This window comes from Anser brachyrhynchus (genome assembly GCF_964034855.1).
Source record: "Anser brachyrhynchus genome assembly, chromosome: 10".
Classification (NCBI taxonomy): Eukaryota; Metazoa; Chordata; class Aves; order Anseriformes; family Anatidae; genus Anser; species Anser brachyrhynchus.
Window position 1 is genome coordinate 6,058,205 of NC_137705.1, and position 21,167 is coordinate 6,079,371.

At 36.4% G+C, this 21,167-nt stretch overlaps 1 protein-coding gene across 1 annotated transcript in view; it reads left to right on the top strand.

Moving 5' to 3' along the window:
• The window catches only part of SUCLG2 (succinate-CoA ligase GDP-forming subunit beta), a 114,184-nt gene that overhangs the window by 52,218 nt on the left and 40,799 nt on the right, over nt 1-21,167 (top strand). The window contains exons 5-9 of the mRNA XM_080605929.1: nt 5,803-5,955; nt 6,953-7,042; nt 9,808-9,904; nt 13,563-13,724; nt 15,036-15,178. Coding sequence (XP_080462055.1) covers nt 5,803-5,955; nt 6,953-7,042; nt 9,808-9,904; nt 13,563-13,724; nt 15,036-15,178 — 645 coding nt within the window. The remainder of the gene's footprint in view (nt 1-5,802; nt 5,956-6,952; nt 7,043-9,807; nt 9,905-13,562; nt 13,725-15,035; nt 15,179-21,167) is intronic.

The window sequence follows — 21,167 nt, forward strand, 5'->3', positions numbered from 1 at the left end:
CTGTGTTTAGCTACAGCGTATATTAACATGCTGAGGTGTATGCCATAGATTTTTTTTCCATTCCTTTTCCAGCGTCAGATTTCTTTCATCTGGTTGTTGAGAGAAAAAAATATATTACACTTTTTATCTTTGTATGCATATGCTTTGTCTATCAAATTCAGCATACCTAGTTTCTCGTAGCTTCATCCTTTATCAAATATATACTAAATGCTAGCAGAACTCTATATAGCATAGCTGTACATGCATATAGACTGTCTGCTAAGAGAAGTAATATATACATAATAACTTGCAATATTATTATCTTCATTCACTGCTAACTTTGGGCAACCATCATTAAAGATAAAGACAGATGATTTTGCATGAGAATGAACTCAATTTAAAAAATAAAAAATAAAATAGTTGTGATTGAAAGTATTTTGTTTTTAACATGTTGTGGATGCATGGTAGAATGTGGGCATGGTCATGGTTGAGTTGAGCTAGTGTGTTGTAATTAATTTTCAATTCAAGATTCACTTCTAGCTTAGTACAGTTCTCAAAGTCAGGAAATTCTGGCAATTACCTACCTACTATATATGTTTTTATCTCTTGCTTTGTTTGTCTGCACAAAGATCCTCAAACAGGTGCGTAGTCAAGACCCACACTGTATCTGATGCCAAGAGATAATTTGGCATGAGCTGAAAGGAATTGCAGTTCACTTTTTAATATATTGTGAACAGCTTGGTATTAGCATAGAAGGGGAACACTTGTCTGGAAAGCTGCTATCTAATGAGGGCTGGAGGAAGGTGCTCAGGTGGTTCTTCTCTTGGGGAGCAAGGACAGCAAATTACCATCACTCCTGATAGGTGTTGTTAAAAAGAAATACTAGATATTAAAAAGAAGGAACAGTATTACTATTAAGGCATGTCTGTCAGAGATGGTGATAACACTAAGGTTATAAAAAAGGATATACATTTCCAATATCAAGGCACTCTGCTTTGAGAATTGTGTATTGTAAAAGCAGCTTGCCTTTATAAATTCCTTGGTTTTATTCTTTTCCTGTAGTTGAGCTACTTAAAATGCATCAATACAGGAAATTTCACTCTTTTGTCAGAGTGCAAGTCTATTCATTTATATGTTCAGTTCTGAAAAGGAAACGTGTAAGTTTTCTTTGAAATTGATAGAAATGAAAGAAAGGTGTCACTCTTGGGAATTTCTGAGTAAGATTATTTAAAGGATTTATATTAAGATGACTTCTGTATCACGTATAGAATAGCTATAGAAGATTTAACTTTCCTTCCCATCCCCATCTTTCTTGTGTAAATAACAGTCAAGAGTAAGCAGCAAGGGCATATATGAAGTGTAAGGTGAAGTTCGTGCTGCTGAACTTCAGAGATTTATTTTGATGGCACAGGAAAGTAGCCTTGATAGTGTATTTTTTCCATTGAGTTGCATGAAAACTTTGCAGGAAATACTTTGTAAAAATTCTTTGTAAGCATTTTAACGTGGGTTCATGATAAATCTTTACTCAGAGAAGCTGATAGTCTATTGTCAGATGTTACATTCTGATTATACAGTTAACTCTTCAAAGTCATAGGCTAATTGATATGTTTATCACACAGATAAGTAACAAGGTAATAGTAAGTTTTAAATAATTTTGCTGTCAAGATCTCGAGTCTTGGCAATTTATGGTAAGATCATATATCGTTTTTTAAAGTAATTAAATATATAACAGATTGGTTAATGGTATCCTCATTGTTTCTTAGAGAGTTGAAGAAAACCTGCTTAAAATGATGCATCTGTGTCATCAAAAAGACCATTCCCTGGAAAAAAAAAAAAAAGTGTCTTTTAAAAACATCTATCTTTCTCAAGTTTAGCCCATTCTAGGATCTTGAAGATAGTTAAAGGATTTGAGGCATTCAGGTTTGCAGTATGAAGACTGCAATGCCAAACAGTGAAACTTTAATCAAGGGACAAACTACAGAAATGTGAATAAAAATGGGTGTAGCTGTGTCTAGGCTGTCATTTAATGCAGTGGGCAGTTAGTAGTGCACAGAAAATGCCAGACAGACTCTTCATATTTGCTAGAGGAGTAGGAAAGTTGAGAATAGAAGGCAATTTTGTTCAGTTTCAAGGCATTTGTTCTCTCTGTGTGTATATGTAAGAATGCGCGTTTACCTGTACTTAAAGAAAATTACAGTTCACCCTGAAAAGAAAAGGCATATTTTTACATTTTTTGAACTTTTGGCTGTTTTTGAAAGTCTGAGGGAATTCTTATGTTTAAAAATAAGCAAATAAATAGTAAAATTTTACTTTTATCTTTATTTTTTTTTTCAGAAGGAAAATAGTTATTAAATCACTTTCTGCAAGGCAAACAATGAATTAGTGTTAAGTCAGGGAATGGAAGTCACCTTTTACATGTTTTTGTAAGGAAAGAGAAAAGAATTTTCGTACAATTAGAGTAATTATAGAACAGAAAATGGAGTTTTCAGATTGCTTTCTCAGCTTGTGCAGAATTTAAAGTGTTTGTGCTTTTTTAGACTGTTTCTTAAATAAATAGCAGGCTCCTCAGTTACTTCATAACTTGTAAGCTATTTTGTGAGTTTACATAAAATCCTCTTATGGCAGCTTGGAATTTGGAGAGCCTGGTTATCTGAGAAGACAGTCTTCTCTTATCATAACAACCTGATAATTTGCTACCTGTGTTTTCTCTCCAAGCAATAACGATTAACATTTTGAATATTTGATTCAGTATAAAGAGCTGTTATAGTTATCCTTGTGAAATTAGATGTGACTTAATTTTTTAGGTAATGATTTGTTTATAAGAAGGAAAGCTTGAAGTTCTCGTGAAATTTTGGAGAAAAATATTTTTTTTTCCCCAGGGCTCTTTAAATATAAGCCTGATGTGGTAAGCTAGATAGTTTAAATATAAACCAGATGTGCTAAACTGGATACTTCTTTGTCATAAGCAAACAGACAAAATATCAGAAAAGTTAAGAGTTTATAGATTTAATTGCACCCTTCTTAACTGTTCATTATGGATTTGCTTTAGTTTTGTCAAGTGAATGATGGGTAGCCTTTAACAAATAATATTTAATGCCAGTCTCCCTGTTTTTGCTCTACAGCAGAAAGGGAGGATGGTGAAGGAAAGTAACTGTTTTCATTGGGACAAGTGAGAGATGTTGCACCATCTGACAAAAATTTGTACTCTACAATAAGCTCGCTTATTACAGAGTAGAAAGACTAACAGTAGTTTTGTGAGGTAAGACAGAAGTATTTGGTGATGTTGGCATGGTTAATTATCAGTGGTAAGAAGAAACTTGGCTCTGAAGCAGCAGTGGAACAGATACCTGATCTAATAATACATGTTCCACCTGCTGTGCTTGTAAACGTAGTCCTAAAGACTCATTGTGCTGATTCCCGTCATAAGCCTGGCCTGGATCCTGAGCACTCTGGAAAACGAACAACTCTGACAAGTTCCAGTAGGACCAGGTGGTTTTGTTTGACCTGAGTCTAAAGCAAATAACTCACATTTTTCAGATGCATTGATGCAGGATACGTACGAAGGTGAAACCATTCACTCAGGTAAAAGGCCTAATTGTAGCAACTCAAGGATGCTTTCCATATCTTTGCTTTTAATTTGATGAATTGTGGCAGGTAGCTGAACTATGTTTCTGAAGTGGGCTTTTAGCATCCCTTTTATAGTAGTCTAAAATAGGCAAATGCTTTTAAGAGATATGGTAGTTTTTTGTTTTCTTAGTTGTCTCCTTTCCCCTAGTTTTCCTTAGTTTGCTTTGAACAGTTGTTTGAGCTCTTTCTTTACATTACACTATCTTCCATGAATGAGGAAAGGTAAAAGTAGAAAGAAGCAAAATTACTATAAAGAGTATCTTTCCAAAGTCAAAACACAATAAAGAAATAGCATCTTTCCTTGCATTCGGAGCAATGCATTTCATTTAATTCCTTGTCTCTTACTTTTTTTTTTCTGTTCTGTTGAGATGTACAACCTGGCAGAAGGTAAGTACATTATTTCGTATGTACTCAGGAGTAGAATGTCAAAAAAGCGACTTGGGTGAAAGTATAGTGCATCTTTCTTGTTTATAGTCCTTGAAGTATGAAAACCCCAGAAATATTTACTTGATGGAACACATCTCGCTGGGTAGGCAGTTTTAAGACTGCAGGTGTGTGCATGCCTCTTGCATCTCCAGAGTTTGAACTGCTGACTGATAGAATGAATTTCACCTTATCTTTCGTTCAGAGTGATGATCTTTGTCTACAGTCATTTTTCAAAACTGTCACCTGATAATCAGACCACATTAAAAAGACATTGCCATTTAATCCTTTTTAATTATATTAATCTTAAGGAAATATTTTTTCCTGATTTCTGCTGCTTCCATTGAAAGATATGAAACTATGCTTAAGAGATTGGTTGTCGAGAGGGAGAAGCCGTAGTGCAAATTAAAGTGCAGATGTGACTGCTCAGCTTCCAGGTTGAAAAGCAAAACTGTCGTCCTAGAGCAGAGCGCTAGCAGTGCATAGCAGAGCTACAGTCTTTGCACCTGAGATTATGGCACCTGTTACGATTGTAAGGAACAATTAGTAATGATCATATGCAGATGTTTTTTAAAATGAAGAACATTTGGGGAAATTTGGTATTCTTCCATCAAAACCTACATTTTTTGAGTCCTTTTCCAACAGTAAAACTACTTAGTTTCTGAAATTGCTTTTACAGTTATTGTTAAACTACTGCAAAAATCACAGTTCAGAAAGAGATGAGGGCATAGTTATTGTAATACTGAAATGGAAAGGACTTTGACTTTTGGCATATTTTTGGGAGGAGAGAAAAAACTGTAATGAAGAATTTACATGGGCCGTTCCCCCTCATTCTTAATATGAGTACTTGTAGATTCAAAACATGTAGGACTTGAATAATTTTTTGTTACATGCAGAAGTATCTGTCAGATATTGGTACAAACTGGCTCTGTAGTTTATAGTGATACGTAAAAATTAGTAGCTTTTTGGAAAAACAAATTCCTGTGTTTTTAGAATGTGCCAATATCTGAGGGTGCACATCTGCTTGTCTCTAAAGTTAAAGTACAAAGCTGGATGGCAGAATTAGCTGTATCCTCATTTCTTTAAGAGATATTTAGGCAGGGCAGGCATTCAGTGCTAAGATTTTAAGTGTAGGAGGTGGTCTTCTGTGAGAAGGAGGTTGAGAGTTTAAACGTGAGGCTTTGCTGGTAAGGAGTGGCACTATTGATGGGATGCATCAGAAAGCCAACATACGCCCTTACACGTATGTGATTCGCAAGACCAGTCCCTTGTGACTCAAATTTTTCGGGGGGCAGCATGTTAAAGTCCTTGTCGGGAATGAAAAGGTGTTGTGGAGGTTGTCTTTGCAGCGCCTCTGATTCTCTTCTTGGAAAAGTCGGCACTAGGTTCCTGGTTTACAGTGTTTATTGAATATGAGAATAGCAGCATCAGGGGAGTCTCTCATTTAGGGAGAGGAGATTTATTGAAAAAAAATGACTGGGTTATATTGTCTTGTAAAAGCGATGGAAAAAATGTTTCCTTTCAGGAGAGCAAGTATCAAACTGCTGCTTTTTAAGGCTTAGAAGAAAACGTGAGCCACAATGTTCTGTGCTTCATCACAGCAGATGGAAATACTGTCTCTTACTGGTTCTGTTAATTTGTACTATTATATTGCAAAAGATTTTAGCGCATTGACACATCAAGGAATTAAAGCTGCGTTCAGATTAGGTGTAACCAGCTAGATGGATCAGTCAGAAATGTTGCTGTTTTCTTTTCCCCTGTATTGATTTTTAGGTGATGGTTGCAGAAGCACTGAATATTTCAAGGGAAACATACTTTGCAATTTTGATGGACAGAGCCTGCAACGGACCTGTTATGGTTGGCAGTCCACAGGGTGGTGTTGACATAGAAGAAGTTGCAGTTACTAGCCCAGAACTTATCTTTAAGGTATTGAAATAATATTTTAAGATTCAACATTTTCCTTATCAGTTATCGAAAATATTATATGCAATTTTTCCTTCTTTTTCCATTTACCCTAATTCTGTGTGCAGAAGGAAGATAGCAAGAACCACAGAAACTGTATTAATCTAAATAAGAGTCCAGACCTGTCATCTAGTAAACGATAAAGTGTGTATAACACCTGATTTTGTCAGTATGCATGTCTGCAGCTTGGTTAGAAAGAGCTTAAATTCGGCTGTTAATATTTTATGTTGAATTTAACATATGAAATGTTTTTATGAGTGATCTGGTGTGTCACTTTGAGGAAGGTACACAGTTCTTTGACAAGTGGGTCACTGCCAATATGATTATTGTTTCTGTGGTTTTTTTCTAATTGACGTAGTTGTTAATTATTTCGTAGTACCTGGATAACTTTTGCATCTGAAATACAGCTGTTATAATTGCTTTCTTAATAATGACTGCATTTAAGTTTTTTTTGTTTTTTGTTTTTTATATTACTGTGGCATGGTAATGAGTACTCAAGCTATTCATCTGGGAAAATAATTGATACAAACAAGTGTAATTATTCAAAAAAATATAAAAATATTTAACGTGCATTTTAAAATTATATAAACTTCACAGTGTTATTGGGCAGTGACACCATTGCTTTGAAAATATTCCAGAAGATGTCATAAAAATTAACAGACTAAATATTCGTCAACGCCATCTGTACAGTAATTAAAAGTGAAAACTGGTGTCACATTGTCTTGTCAGCATGCCACCCTGAAGAATTATATATTTTTTGGAAGGACTGTTTCATAGATAGTGTGGTAATTATAACATACCCTATAGGCAGCTGCTATAGCCTCAGTCTCAGAGAAACTTTGGCAAACAGCCATATTTTAATTACTAATTTGCAAATATATACTAAGTGTTTTCCTTTTGAAGTTAAAAATCTCCATTCAGATTGCATAAATATAACTAAATATTCATATTATTGTTACAGGAGGAAATAGATATTTTCGAAGGCATTCAAGATCGTCAGGCATTGCAGATGGCAAAAAATTTGGGTTTCAAAGGACCTTTACAACAGCAGGTGACTTGACTCTACTCCCTCAGTTTTTACTGAAGACATTTTAGCTCAGCTGTATGGTAATGCTTCCCAAACATACATGAGAGGCTAAATTTTTATTAGACCAAGACCATTTTGACATTTTAAATACTAACTTGCCCCCATATAATTGCCATCGGGATTTACCAATTTGATTAAGGACCTTATTGTTCTAAACAATCCTTGTCCTTTGGCTTTGAAGCAATTGATGATACCATGTAGGAGTGTTTTATTTCATTAGAATTCCAGTAGAACACAGTGAATTACACGGCTACATCTTTTTTTGGAAGATCTGGCCCTTAACGTGGGGAAGTATCTTTTTGTGTAACTGAAGCCTTTTTTATTACTTCAACTTAAAATAAAACCAAAAGGCTACCAGCTTATCTTTTCAGTATCTTTATATATATATTGGAATTCCACATGGGACATAAGTATGCAAGGTCTTTTGCCTTTATGAATATTTTTGCAGAGAAAAAAAGGTTGTTTAATTTAACTCGGATAACAGGAAAACAGATACAATATTTAGCTACTTCTGCTTGTTTTTTTTCCATAGTATCAAACTGTCATTTTTGTAGAATTCCTTTATTTTTAATTCAGCAGTTTTAATTATTTTCTATCCCAACTGCGCAATTAACAAATGCATAATCATTAAGTTGATTAACACACATTTGAAGAGTTAGCTGTATATTTAATGAGGAGAAATGATTTTGTAGAACCTTTCAACCCTTGAAGAGTTCTGGTACTTAATTATTAACGACTATACATGGACTTTTCAACAATACATTTAAATAATACTGCAGTGCATGCATTTCTTTCCTTATGCTATCAGCTCCTCAAAGGAATTCACTGAATCATAGGGATGTAGTTTTTATTCAGATGAATTCTAGTATTTGCTTATGTATTCAGTACTCCAAGGCTGGGATTTTATGCTTTGCCTTGAAGAGGCTTGAGAAAGGGAAATGGTGACATTAAGCTGCCTGATTCAGAGAGGTGCTGAAAGATAGAGCAGCCCGTAATAAAACTTAAGTGATTTTGGTGATCTGCTGAAATTACAACAGCATGCTGGGGCAGCAACAGTTTTTCAGGTTGCCCAGATTCTCTGTGGGATGCATGGTGGGACTTTGTCCCTAGCGTAATTGTGATAGCCTTACCAATGTGGTATTAGGATAGTTTGTCAACTGGACTGTCTGTGCCAAGGAAACTGCTACCTTGGTGGGTACAGGTTTATAACTCTGATAAATTTTTAAAGTCAAAACCACTGAGAATGCTTGAGCTGATAATAACTTTTCAGCAGGGAAGACTTCATAAGCAATTTGTATGCTCCTTCCAAAGTATAACTCTTTAAAGAGTCTTAGGCGTGTTGGTCAGAAGGGACCGCTGGAGGTCAGCTGGTGCAGTCTGCAGCTCAAATTGGGGCCTAGTGAAATTTTTTTTCTCTAATGTTCAGTTTGAACCTCCCCAACCCACAGCTTGTGACTGTTGTATCTTTTTTGTATTGTCTGCCTCCAGTGAGAAGTGTTCAGTTCCTCATCTTTGTAGCTGTTCTTCACCATAGTTATAGGCTGCTGTTGCGTTGACCCTCAGCATCCTCTTCACCAGAGTACATGAGCCCAGCTCTCTCAGCCTCCCATTGTGGGTCATGTGTTGTAGGCCCAGAGCCATTTGGGGAGCCCTCTACGTAGCCCTGTCCACTTTCTCCACATCACTTTGTCTGGGAGTGTGGGACCCAAAACTGGACGTAGCACTCCAGGTGCAGCCTTGTCATCGCTGAGTCGAAGGGAGTAGGGACATTCCTCAACCTGCCACTCGTGTCCTTCCTGATGTAGTGCTGCATTGGGGTTCAGTCTTTTCAATCGTAATGTTTTCTCTTAGGCATGAAATTGTGGGAGAAAATTGACTTCTGATTTTTATTCTCATTCACTTTGCTAATACGAGAAGTCCCAAATACTTTTGGTTTGTATACTTCAGTTAAATGATCAGTAATGAAAGAACAAATTTGAAGGGTTCTTTATTAGGATACTTCTTCATCTGCAAACTCATTTCAGCTAATAGCTTGTCACTGTGTAATGAACCAAAGAGAATTTTTTTATGCAAGTTCATGTTGCTGTTGTTGAAGGCTAAACTGTTCTTTTAATGGAAGAATGTCATATGAACAAGTGATTTGGTCGTTTATAGTCAGTCACAATATTTTGGCCCCAAACCATCACTGGGAGAGAGATGGCGAGGAGCAATAAGGAACAAGCAAGAGTATACTTTAGGGAATAAACGAGCAGGCTTCTGACATAATTTCTTCAAGAAAACATTTGAGTGATGTAGGAAGGAGGAACGTATATGTTTTTTCTATAGTCACTTGTGTGCACATAGTGCTTTATGGTTTCTGGATTTAGACTGATTAACGTGTATGCAACTTAGATCTCAGCATATTGGAAAATGTGTCATTATGAACTGTTAGGCACTTTTAAAATTAAAGTTGTCTGTACTAATCGTGCTGTTTATTTTGTAGAAAATCTCCAGTTCATGTAGTCTTTAAATGAATGCTTACTAAATGTTATGCAGTATCATATTGCCACATTATAGTTATTTTAGATAGTATGTAAATATGATTAAGAAAACGGAAATAAAAGCTGTAATTATGTAGAGCTAGTGCAATTTAATACTTTAACAATAATCAATAATGGTTTACCTTTGCCTTGAAAACATTAACTTTTATTTTTCTGTGTGGTAACTGTAAATCGCTTGATCAAATTTAGGCAGCAGATCAAATTAAGAAGCTGTATAATCTTTTCTTGAAAATTGATGCCACTCAGGTTGAAGTGAATCCCTTTGGTGAAACTCCAGAAGGGCAAGGTAAGAAATTAAAGAGTTATAATGCCTTCATTTGTTTCCTTTATTTATGCAAGCTATAAATTAAATTGTATGAAAGGCTGTAGCAGCAGCTTTGCATTAATTTCATTTTGTAATGTAATTTAAGCAATATTCATAAATATTCCCACGGCAGATTTTACATTTCAATACCTTTTGTTATTTCATCCAAATACTGAAAGTATCAGCTTCTACATGTTATGCGTGGTGAGAAACAGCAACATTCTCTGCTCTATTTGTATGAAGTTGTTTTTTCTTATTATTTTTATTTTATTGTTAATGCTGCTAGAATTATGGAAATTGTGGAGAAAGAAACTTGTTATTTTAGATTCGTAAACATATGCACTCATGATTTAAACTTAGCTATGACTCTGCAACATAACAGAGCACAGGAGAAATTCCAGCTGGAACTGACACTTGGCTACATCCTTTGGGAAGAAAAAGGTTAATTGATCTGTTTCTACCATGAATACAGGTCCAAGAAAGTATAGGGTAAATGAAAGGAATTTTATTTAGCATTTACGTTGTTCTGCTAGTTAGTTTTCCAGAAACTAAGCAGCCCTCTCTGCTCATTTGAGGCACCATAATAACGTGCGCATTGAATCAATAGTTTCTGCATTGTAAACCTCACTCAGCTTAATAAACGTGAATCAAATTCTCACCAGCTAATTCTAACTTTGTTGGTTCTTATCCAATTTGTGAAACATGTACTGGGGGACAAACAAAAAGCCCTGCTGTTGACCAGTACAGGTCTATAATAGAGGCAGCATTTTAAATAGAAATGGAAAAGTTTGCCTTCAGAGCCCAATAAGTTGTTATTTTTCCCTGCTATCTATGTAGATCCATTAGCCTCATTAGAACCAGTGGGAATGAGATGAGAAGGACATTTCCATATTGTGTTGTACAGTAAAGTTAAAGCACAACAATGACATAGTGCCTTGTAAAATTAATAGTCTGAATTTTCAAGTGCAACACATGATACTTATTTTTACCATTTGAGGATGAATGAGACCTTTAAAATAGGTTCAACAAAATAGCTGGAATATTCCTGCAGGTGATGTTTATCACTTCAAAACAAATCATTGAGGACATGTCTGGCCAACACAGAAGGGAAATTGATAGGCTAGTAGGGCAAGTGAAGGAAGGAATGATTAGCAATGAGAGGAAACAAAACTTTTGGTCCTAAAAGATGATGTACAGGACCACAGTGACAGTAAATTTGAACCCTTGCTTGAGACAGCACTGTGGAAAAAGTGAACTGATTTGGTTAAGTTGCCAAATTAGCTTTTCTTGAATGGCTATTGATAGTAAGCAGGGCATAATTTGAAAGATGATGGTGGGAGTTTTTATGCTCCTTTCATCCTTTTCTATAAGGATTCTTCCTATGTGTTTTGCATCCAGGAAGCTGAGGAGCAGAAACAGAGAAGGTTTCAAGCTGTGAAAGCCATCTTACTGGCAGACATACACAGATAGCATCCTGTGCTCTTTTTTTTTTTTCCTAGCAGTTTCTCCATTTGAAGTGTCTTAAAGAAGAATAAAGATAAAACAAATGGAAGAACATTTCAGTAGCTTAATGCAGTTATTTCTAATGATAAAATAAGTCTATACAAAGACCATTATTCCTGTCAAAGTAATGGTTAAGATGGATTTATTTCTTGCTGTGCTTTCTGTTTTTCACTTGTGCGAATTTCCATTAGAAAATGCATTGTCTTATGTATTTTCTTTTGTTTAATTCTGTCTCAAATTCCTTTTGTTAACACTCTGGGGTCAAAAGCCTGTAACTGCCAGTTTCTTTGTTGGTTTTTTTTTTTTTTTTTTGGTTTGTTTGTTCTCAATGTAAGCTGTTGAATTGGCAGATGACATAAATCCAACACTGCTAACAAAACCAACAGAAATACTCCATGAATATGTGTTGGAGCTTTCTTTGATATTTGTTCAGAAGAAAAATTCATTTGTAAAATCTATCATGCATGTAACAATGTGCTTTTGATAGTGAAAATGGTTTGATAAGTATTACTAGGTGTTTTTTCTGCTACTTTGTACAGCATGGTCTTTGTTAAAGATGAATGTTCCGTAGAAATGAGATTCTATTACTGTGTCATTGAGGACGTTCATGTCTAAGGTAAACTTAGGGTTCTGAAAATGCATTTTTTTCCCTAGTTTTGAGTTGTTTTAGCATTTTAAGGAACTGAAAGCTTGAAGAGGAAAAGTGGTACAGGTCTTGGTTTGTTGTTAACAAAAACTGGCTGCAAGGTATGTCTCCTTTTGGCAGTTTTCCACACAGTGAGTTGCAAGGCAAGATCTAGACTCTTTCAATAGAGATTTATTATATGTGAAAACCCATGAATAGTTTTCTAAAACTGAAGTTGTGAAACTAAATTTGCTCCTGTTTTAATTTAATCTGGTATTGGCTACAAGTCAAAGGTATTTAAAAAGAAAGGAAAGCAAAACAAACAACAACAACAATTGAGACTCTGTCTTTTGCATGCTTAGATATTTTCTCCAAAGTTAAGCAGTTGTATCTTTCCACTGAAAAAATATTGTGTGTTCAGTTATTTTAATTGATGGGTATCTGTATCAAATTTTCTTTTTTTGTTATTGGCTTCTAATTACAGAGGTACGTACGGTGCCCATGAGTAGGTGCACACATACCATGTATGTATTTCAAAGCAATACGAATCAAAGTACAACAGAAAGGAAAGCTGTACTAGATTCTGAATGCAGCATTGAAAGGCATTTAGATCTGACTGGTTTGCTTTGAGAAATCAATTAGGCTGCGGTTAGTAATTATCTGAATCTAGTACAACCCAAATTACTTAAATAGTAAAATGATAAGTATATAGTCTTGTATTTACTTAAAACATTTTAATCTAATGAGATGTTTGCTTATGCAAGCCCATGAAAATAATGAGTTAGTAAATAGGCAAATAACCAGTTTACTCTACGTGCATTTCTATTACTGTTTGGTTTTATATGATTATTATGCCTACTAGCTAGTCTTTGGTATTTATTATTTAATATAGCCAGGTGTAGCTATTTTTAAACTTGTTTTTGCAACCATAATGGATGTTGACATAAAAATCATGTTTTGATAATTTTTTTATGTATATTGTTTTAAAGTTGTTTTAATCTAGGTCTTTGGGAAATGTGTGAATAGCTCATACTATTAAAAATTAAAAATATGGCTAAGGAGAAAAACTTCATACTACTCACCTATAAATATGAGTGCGTGTTACCAAACATTGCTTTGGATTGCTAGTCTGTTATCTTTTATATCTGCTGACTTTCCAAAATATTGAGAGTAGACTGTCTTACGAAATTCCTGCAGATCACCTCTCCAAATCATAAAACCAATGTTCATAACTTAGGGGCACTTTGTTTAAAGCAAACATAGAAGACCGTCCCATGACAAAGGCATCTGGCTGTATAGTGTGGAGGCACTTGCTCTACATTTTCTTAGTATAGAATTTAAGAAAAGCTTACCCTTTTTGTGCTGGAATCAGTGCAGGAGCTTCATCATCAAACCCTAAGGACCTCTTTCCCCCTCCATCCTGTAGAAGTCAGCAATAACAGTAATATTTCAGAAGCTCTGTCTAACTGTAATTTCTAAATGCCTATATGTTTTATATTTTTTTTTCTTTAGTGGTTTGCTTTGATGCCAAGATAAACTTTGATGACAATGCAGAGTTTAGGCAAAAAGAAATATTTGCCATGGATGACAAGTCTGAAAATGAGCCTATAGAGAATGAAGCTGCCAAATATGACTTAAAATATATAGGACTGGATGGAAATATTGCTTGCTTTGGTAAGAACAAATAAATCCAAAAAAAGCATTTGAAGACAAATTCATACTTGTTCAATGTATAGACTTTGTTGAAATTCTGACATTCAATCCACCTGTGATGCCAGTTCATTTCGCTGAGGCTGTCTGCCCTTCCACAAGTTCTTGCAGGACTGAAACAAATTGTGTTGAAGATGTGGTTAAGGCTGCAGCACGCAGACAGGGCATATGGGTTGTCAAAGAGAAGACAGACTGAATGGGGAGCCTTTGGGGTTTCTATGTTTTGAACTTTTAAGCTGATTCAATTGATCTTTCCAGTAAATAAAACACAAAGAGACATTAAAATTTGATTAGTTTTCAGAAATGTGTTTATGTTACTTAGAAGGCACTTTGAAAGCTTGCGTGTAAAAACAAGATATTCCCTCTTACAAATAAATATCAAACTTCATTTTCCTTTAAGAGAAGTTTCTGAAAAAGTTGCTTGGTTATTAAAAGGAAAATAACATTTATTATTTTATTTTTCTGAAGTTTCTGTAAGATAGAAATTAATCTTGGGTTTAGAAAAGACAACAAAAACATGACTTGTTTTAGAAAATGTCCAGAGTTCATGTTGCTTAAATGTGTGCTCCAAACATGAATCTAGAAGATACTGATAATGCATTACAGTTGATTCAGTGAGTAGCAGTGAGATTTTCACATGAACGTAAAAAAAAAAGGCATAATTACAGTAATTTTTATTGTTGTTATTACTGCTATTAGTGTTCGGTATTACATATCTTTGAATTACAGATGACATAGAAGCCTTACTTTGTCCATCAGGGAAAATATATGGGGGACAAATAATTCTTATCTACTTTTGCTAGCTTAGAAGATGTTTGTGCCCATGGGAGCGCTTTTAGACTGGTGCAAACACAAAACAGAAGGCAGTTTTAGGAGTGGCTGATACTTGTCCCCAGAATTTAGTTGTCTGTTTTACAGTAATGCAAATCATGATCTATTGTTATCACAATAGACAGAGGGGAACTCATAATGGGATCACTGTTTCCAGAATTTTCTCACTTCATTCCAAAGTTTTTGTATTTCCCCAGCTTCCATTGCAGTGCTCATACATGCCTAGTGGAAGGTGCATTTATAAGTCCTAAAACTGATACGACCATAAAGAATCCTAAATGTTTGGTGTGTATGCAACTGATTTTAAACTATGTATTGCTATGGATATCCTTGAATAGGCACTGAACCATTGAGAAATATTTGCGTAACATTTTGGGCCTTATTAATGTGGTTGCTCTGATAGGTTGTTAATCCTTTTCACAAATCAGATGTTTCCAATTACAGTGAATGGAGCTGGTCTTGCAATGGCAACTTGTGATATAATATCCTTGAACGGTGGAAAGCCAGCCAACTTCCTGGATCTCGGTGGAGGTGTGAAAGAAGCACAGGTGTATCAAGCATTCAAACTGCTGACTGCTGATCCAAAGGTAAAATAATAATAATAAAATAAATTGGTTTAGGACAGGAAGCTTCCCTGTGCAATACAGTTGTGTTATAGATCTATGTATATAGTATGCTGAAAATACAGCTAACAGTGTAAAGATAGAGGATGAGTTATTAAAGAAACGGTTGGAAAAGAAAATGATTTCACTGAGCCAATGGATCGACTTTTCAGTTCCTAATCCACATGTAGGTTTGCTAGTCAGCCTTCAGCGGGCACTTTTTCAAGGCAGTTCAACAAAGAAATGCAGGTGTGGTATTGTTGGGCATCGCAGTGCTGACCTTTGAACATCTGACTCCTTAAGGGGAATTTGTGAGGATACTAAGATGCTTAAAATCTAATTCCTAACAGTGTAGTGCCACAGTAAGTGAGAAGGAAAATTCAAGTTAAGCAAAACATTAATTCCTTGAGGTTTCTACAATATCTGATTGTACGCTACAGGATATTCAGTGTTTAATTAACATTCACAGGCTGCTATCCTATCCTGGGGCACTCTTTCTTCTGCAGATGGAGGTGCAGTTTCTCTTTTCTTGAACAGGACAAGACTTGAGCCTGTGTGTGATGAGCAGTAGTTGTTTCTAGAGATGCATGTCAGTGTGCTGAGGTCATTGGTCCCTGCTTGCAGACAGAAGCAGAATCGCTACTGAGAGAATATTGATCAGGTGTAGGCACTGGAGTGGTGCCAGCTGACCAGCCTTGCCAATGTGGAGTTATGCTTTTGTGTAGCTGGTACTGAAGTTGCCATAGATTTTTCTTTTACTAATGAAAATCTGTCAAAGGGCTTTGGTCATCTTATCCATCTCCTGCACCTAAGCATCTCTAGTGAAGTCCCAATTTCAACATTTTACTTTTTTGTGGATCTCCCTCTTTTTTTTTTCTTTTCTTGTGCTTCCATCCCCTTTCCTTACTTTTAATGTGTGTATAATATAAACCCATCTAAGTACCACCTTTGTATGAAAATTGCATCACTGTAATTATATATCCTGGGCAGCGATAAGTGACAAAATAGAATTTTCCAAATAGAGGGGGATATTGTTTGTAACAACATTTCAAGGAAGCAACATTTCAAAGAAGAATCCAGAATAAAATCTACAATACAAAATAAGCTCGTATAGACTTTATATTGAAAACCCTTAGCAGTTGCAACTCTTCTTGTATGTTTTTAAGGTATGTAGTACTTTGATGCCTCAACTTTACTAGTAGAGAGTCATCTACTAGAGAGTAATTTACAAGATTTCAAACATTTTTCGTGGATCTTTTTACACTTCCATAGACCTGAGTAGTGCTGACCTTCTGTTTGTAGAAGTCTAGGTTTATGCTGTTCCCAAGACCCTCAGGAAGAGAATTTATTTTCTAATTCTACTTAGCGATCTTACAGACTTCAAATTACTAACATGTCTAAAAGAACATAGACCTGAAGAAGTCAAGAAGCAAGATATCCTGCCTAGGGCAGAAGGGAGGAGGCAGGATGGGACTTGAGATACATTCTGGAATATATGATAGTTTCCTTCATTGTCTAATGCTAGTAGACACTTATACTTGCGTTCATTTGTGTGAGTTCTGCATTGCATGCTTGGTATGATAATCAAGGTTTGGCTGAGATGTAATTTAGTTCTGAAACTTGTATTAGTGGTGGAGAAGCAGGTGTGGTAAAGTCTTGGATACACAACTTAGCTGATGATTATCACTATGCTAAATAATTTTTTTGTCTGCTACAGCACAAACAGCAGGTGTTAATTTTGGTGATTAAAAATGAGTTTAAACAATCTTAAAAAGAAAAAAGGACATTTCAGTAGCTCTCAGCTATATGATATCTACATATCCAACATTTGACTTGTGAATGCATCCTCCTTCTATTCTATATTCTCCTATTTAACACTAGCAGCTTTAACTAGGGATAGTGAAGCTGTGCTAGTTGGGACAGTGGGGGCAAAGCAAAAGGTAGAATGGAAGAGACCTGAAATAGTCACTTATGCTTGTGTCTACATAGGCAACTATAGTTATGCCATTCCTGTCTTTATGACTGGCCGAAAATGTAGAAGGCTTAGCCTAAATGCAGCATAACTCATTCCTCATTCATTTGTTGCCTCCTGTCTCTTCCTTTTGAATGCCTTTTCTGATTGTGTTTTTTTTTCCACACCTTTTCTACACAGGAAAAAATCACAGAACAGCCCTGTTGCATTTCTTTTCTGTTTGTTCTCTGTATTGCGCTTCAGGATGAAGGGTGAGGATGATTGCTGAGAGTCCCACTGGACTCTTCTATTTGGAGTGGTGCAGGGGAAGGAGGGTGCTTCTGAAAGCTTTCTGCTCTAGGAATGTAGCTCACAGCAAACTGGGATGTACGTACACAAGTGACAGCATTGTCAGCTGCAGACACTGCATTTTTTGTGGAGATTTATTGCCATTGTCCATTTTTAAATTATTAACTAGTTATTCTGAGTCTAGCCCTGGACATGTCCAGTCGTACCACAGCTCTTATTGCTGAGAGGCTTGCCAGGTTTAAAAAAGTCATTTCTGAAGTGGTTGTCATCAGCCCTTTCAATTCAAGCACTTTTACCTTATTTTATGTCATTGTGATCATCAGCTATACTGTTTCATTTGCACTTCAGGTGAAAAATGTCTCTTAATGGTAGTTGAAGGATATATACAAAATGAAATTAGGATTCGTGAAGGTATGCTGATATCCCAGGATGTAATAGGAGACTAACAACGCTGGCAGTTGTACCCGGCTAACATCAAAGCATTCGTAGCTTTTCTTACTGCTCTGCAGTTGAATGTTAATGTATGCTTACAAACTGTTAAAAAATAAGCATTCTATGTTTTGTTTCGTTCTGATCAGAAAACATGATAAATGCCCATTATTTCCTCTTTCCACGTACTGTGTCCATTAGTTACATAAGATAATTGAATGAATCCTCTCTTGTCTTAACTAATGCTAGGTTTTCAGTCCCGTAAGTCAGTCTAATTGCTATGTTGTCTAATGTCGCATTCACAGTTTGTATCTGGTCAGTAATTTCCCTGTGACCTGTAACCTGATTCCCCCTTTATTTGAGAATATAAAAACTTACTCTGGGGAACTCTGAAGCCAATTAATTGTTGTCAAGGTCTCCAAAAACATGGGGCTTCTAATGGGTGAGTAAACAAGCTACCAGTCTGCAGGGCTCTAGTATGGAGGAGCACTGATTCTAGTTCCACCGAAATACAGCACTGGCAGAATTAAGGCCATTGCAAGACAAGAAATCTTCCAGAAGGAAATGTTCAACTGTTGCACTTTGAAATACATTTTTCTCTCTCTCTAGTTGTCTTTAATACAAAATAGACATTTTAAAGTAAAAAAAAAATCAAATAAAATACAGGCATGCCATGATTTCATTTAGTAAAGCTAGGGGATACCATTTGTGAGAAAGCTGAAGATGTTTGATGGTTTGCTTTTGGTTTAATCTGGCTGTTGTCAGTGTCTATAATTCTTTAAAAAAGAAAAAAAGTTTGTTGCAAAAGGTTACCCACTGGCTTTTGAATGGAAATGCTGTCTTTGGAGTCAGTGACCCTTTTATACTCTGCTGGTCTTGTTTGCAGTCTGCTATATCCAATCCTTCCTAGGTCAGACAGGTCGTTGCAATGGCTCTGAATTCCTTTCTTTTCACAGTCTAAATTCCAGGCTTTTTTTTTCTTTCCGTACTGTCTTCTTTCTCTGAGTTTGTGCAGTGTCTGCTCTGGCAGAAGATGGAATGTTTTTCCCTCTTTTCAGTTAGGCTCGGGAACAGGGAAGATGACTGGATTTGGGGTGTTGGAGCTGCTGGGGGTTACCATACAACTGTTTGTAGGATTCAATAGTTTCCAAAACGCTAAAGCTGAAAAAAGTCTTCTCAATAAATCTGCTGTCCAGGACCCTGAAGCTCAGTCACCATCTCAGCTCTCTGCTTTGGCCTGGAGCTGTGCAACAAACACTGACACTCCTAAATTACCCCCAGATTCTTCTCTCAACTTTTTTAATACGCATTGTAGGGAGCGGAGTCTTCATGGGAAGTTTCACATGTCAGCCTGGCTGAATCATGATTTTGAAGACCTTAGTGAGTATGGGAGCCCATAATGAGTAGGCTCTTGGTGGGATGTATTTGGTGACGACAGGCAAAACCCAGAAGCATCTTAGCAACAACTTGAAGCAAGTCACATCCTCTGCCTTTCTCTCCCATACTACTGTAATAGAATAAAGGTAATACTGTATGAGTTACTGGTATAGGAGAGTTGCCCATTAATGCTCTCATAAATCTTATGTACACTTCAGATGTGTGGCCTAGGCATGGCTACATAGACTTTTTTCATGTTTTTGGCTGCACAGCATCCCTGTCCCTATTTGTTTCTTCTCCCTACTGAAATACAGGAGCTTAAAGGCCAAAATTGTTTGTTGTTTTTGTTCTTCCGCCTAAAGCTCCTTTGATATTCTTTTGACACCTGTCCTTGATGATGCTACCAAATTGATTTATCAAATCAATTGCTGTTAACAAGAGTTTGTTTGTCATATAGGAAAAAAAAATATTGACAGAATGAAAAACGTTTCTCTGGAAAATATACTCTGTAGTGACATCTGTTAACTCATATCCAGGGAATAATTAATATCAAACACACACACAACTTTTTTTCCCTGTAGCCATTCCTTAGTCCAAATTCAGATTATTGTTTACTAAATGTGGATTATGCATTCTTATTCCTGTCACTTCGCTTTGCCCATTTGCTTATGTCAGATGCATCTTTCTGTCCACCTCGGTGATGGGAAAAGTAATGGCACTGATGTGTCTTGCCATTAAGTGGTGTGTGAAGCAGAGGTCTCAGGGCTTTTATTTTCCAGACATCCGAGAGTGAAGAGAATTCTGAAAGAGGGTATCATTAAATCATAATTTTGCAATTCAGTTATTTTCCAGCTGTGCTTGGTGTGAAAGTAATACAGCTTATCCATCCTTATTATATAAGACATTTTTATGACTAGCTTATCCTTTTGGCTTGAGGGATTTTTAGTATTAGTTTTCTTAACGTTGCAGTCTGTTATGTGGCAACAGAAGGCATAACTCTCTACTAAGAGAAAAGGTTTGTGATACTCTTTTCTCAGGCTTCAGAAATTGGAGGAGAAAAAAAAAAGGCTGCCTTTTGTAAGCTATTTGGTCTTAATTTTGAGTGAATGAATTCCAAACTAATTGGGTGAACTAGTTCAGTTTAGACAATCCAGAAAGTCTGCGAGCATTCAGGCAGCTTGGAGCGTAGTGACTGTCCTGGGGTGTTACTGCCCTCTTTGCTCTCACTCTACAACTTGAAACAAAGACTGGCTCCCAGTTTTAGGGGAAAAGGATCTTTTGAGTATGGTTTCCAACTATGCTTGACTATAAGGCAGGGGATTTTGTCCTGGAAATGATGCAAAAATCTGTCTTATTTCGTGAGTCTGTGCCTAGCGTTTGACTGTTGTGTTATAAACCTAAGCCAAAAAGGGGTTTTGGCAGTGAACCTTTTCTTAGGAGCTGCCAGGTGCCTGTTCTGTTCCCAAACAATTGCTCCATGAAGCATGCCCACCGAGGCATCACTTCGGACAGTCTTTGGGTAGTGCAAAGAGACCGGCAGAAGAAGAGGGGAATGTTGTCACAGGGTGTTCCTGGTCTAGGACTGGGCATTGAGACACTATGATGACACCAAGTAAAAATAAAAACTAATATCAGCAGCCAAGTTGTGAGTGCAGGCAGTTTGCACAGCTGTTTAATGCGATCTGCAGAATGTCTATTGCGCTATTTGTCATGCCAATCAGTCAGAATTGTCAAGTCTGACTCATCTATGAAGAGTTGCAGCTTGAACATCAAAAGCAGCATCCAGAAACAAAGAAACAGCTAATTTGATTTTCTTCTAGGGTTGCCTTGGCCTGTTGCTGAGAGTGGTTAGTGGTGGTGTTACTCGTGGTACTGCTGTGTGGATGAGAGGAGAGTGCTTTGGGGAGT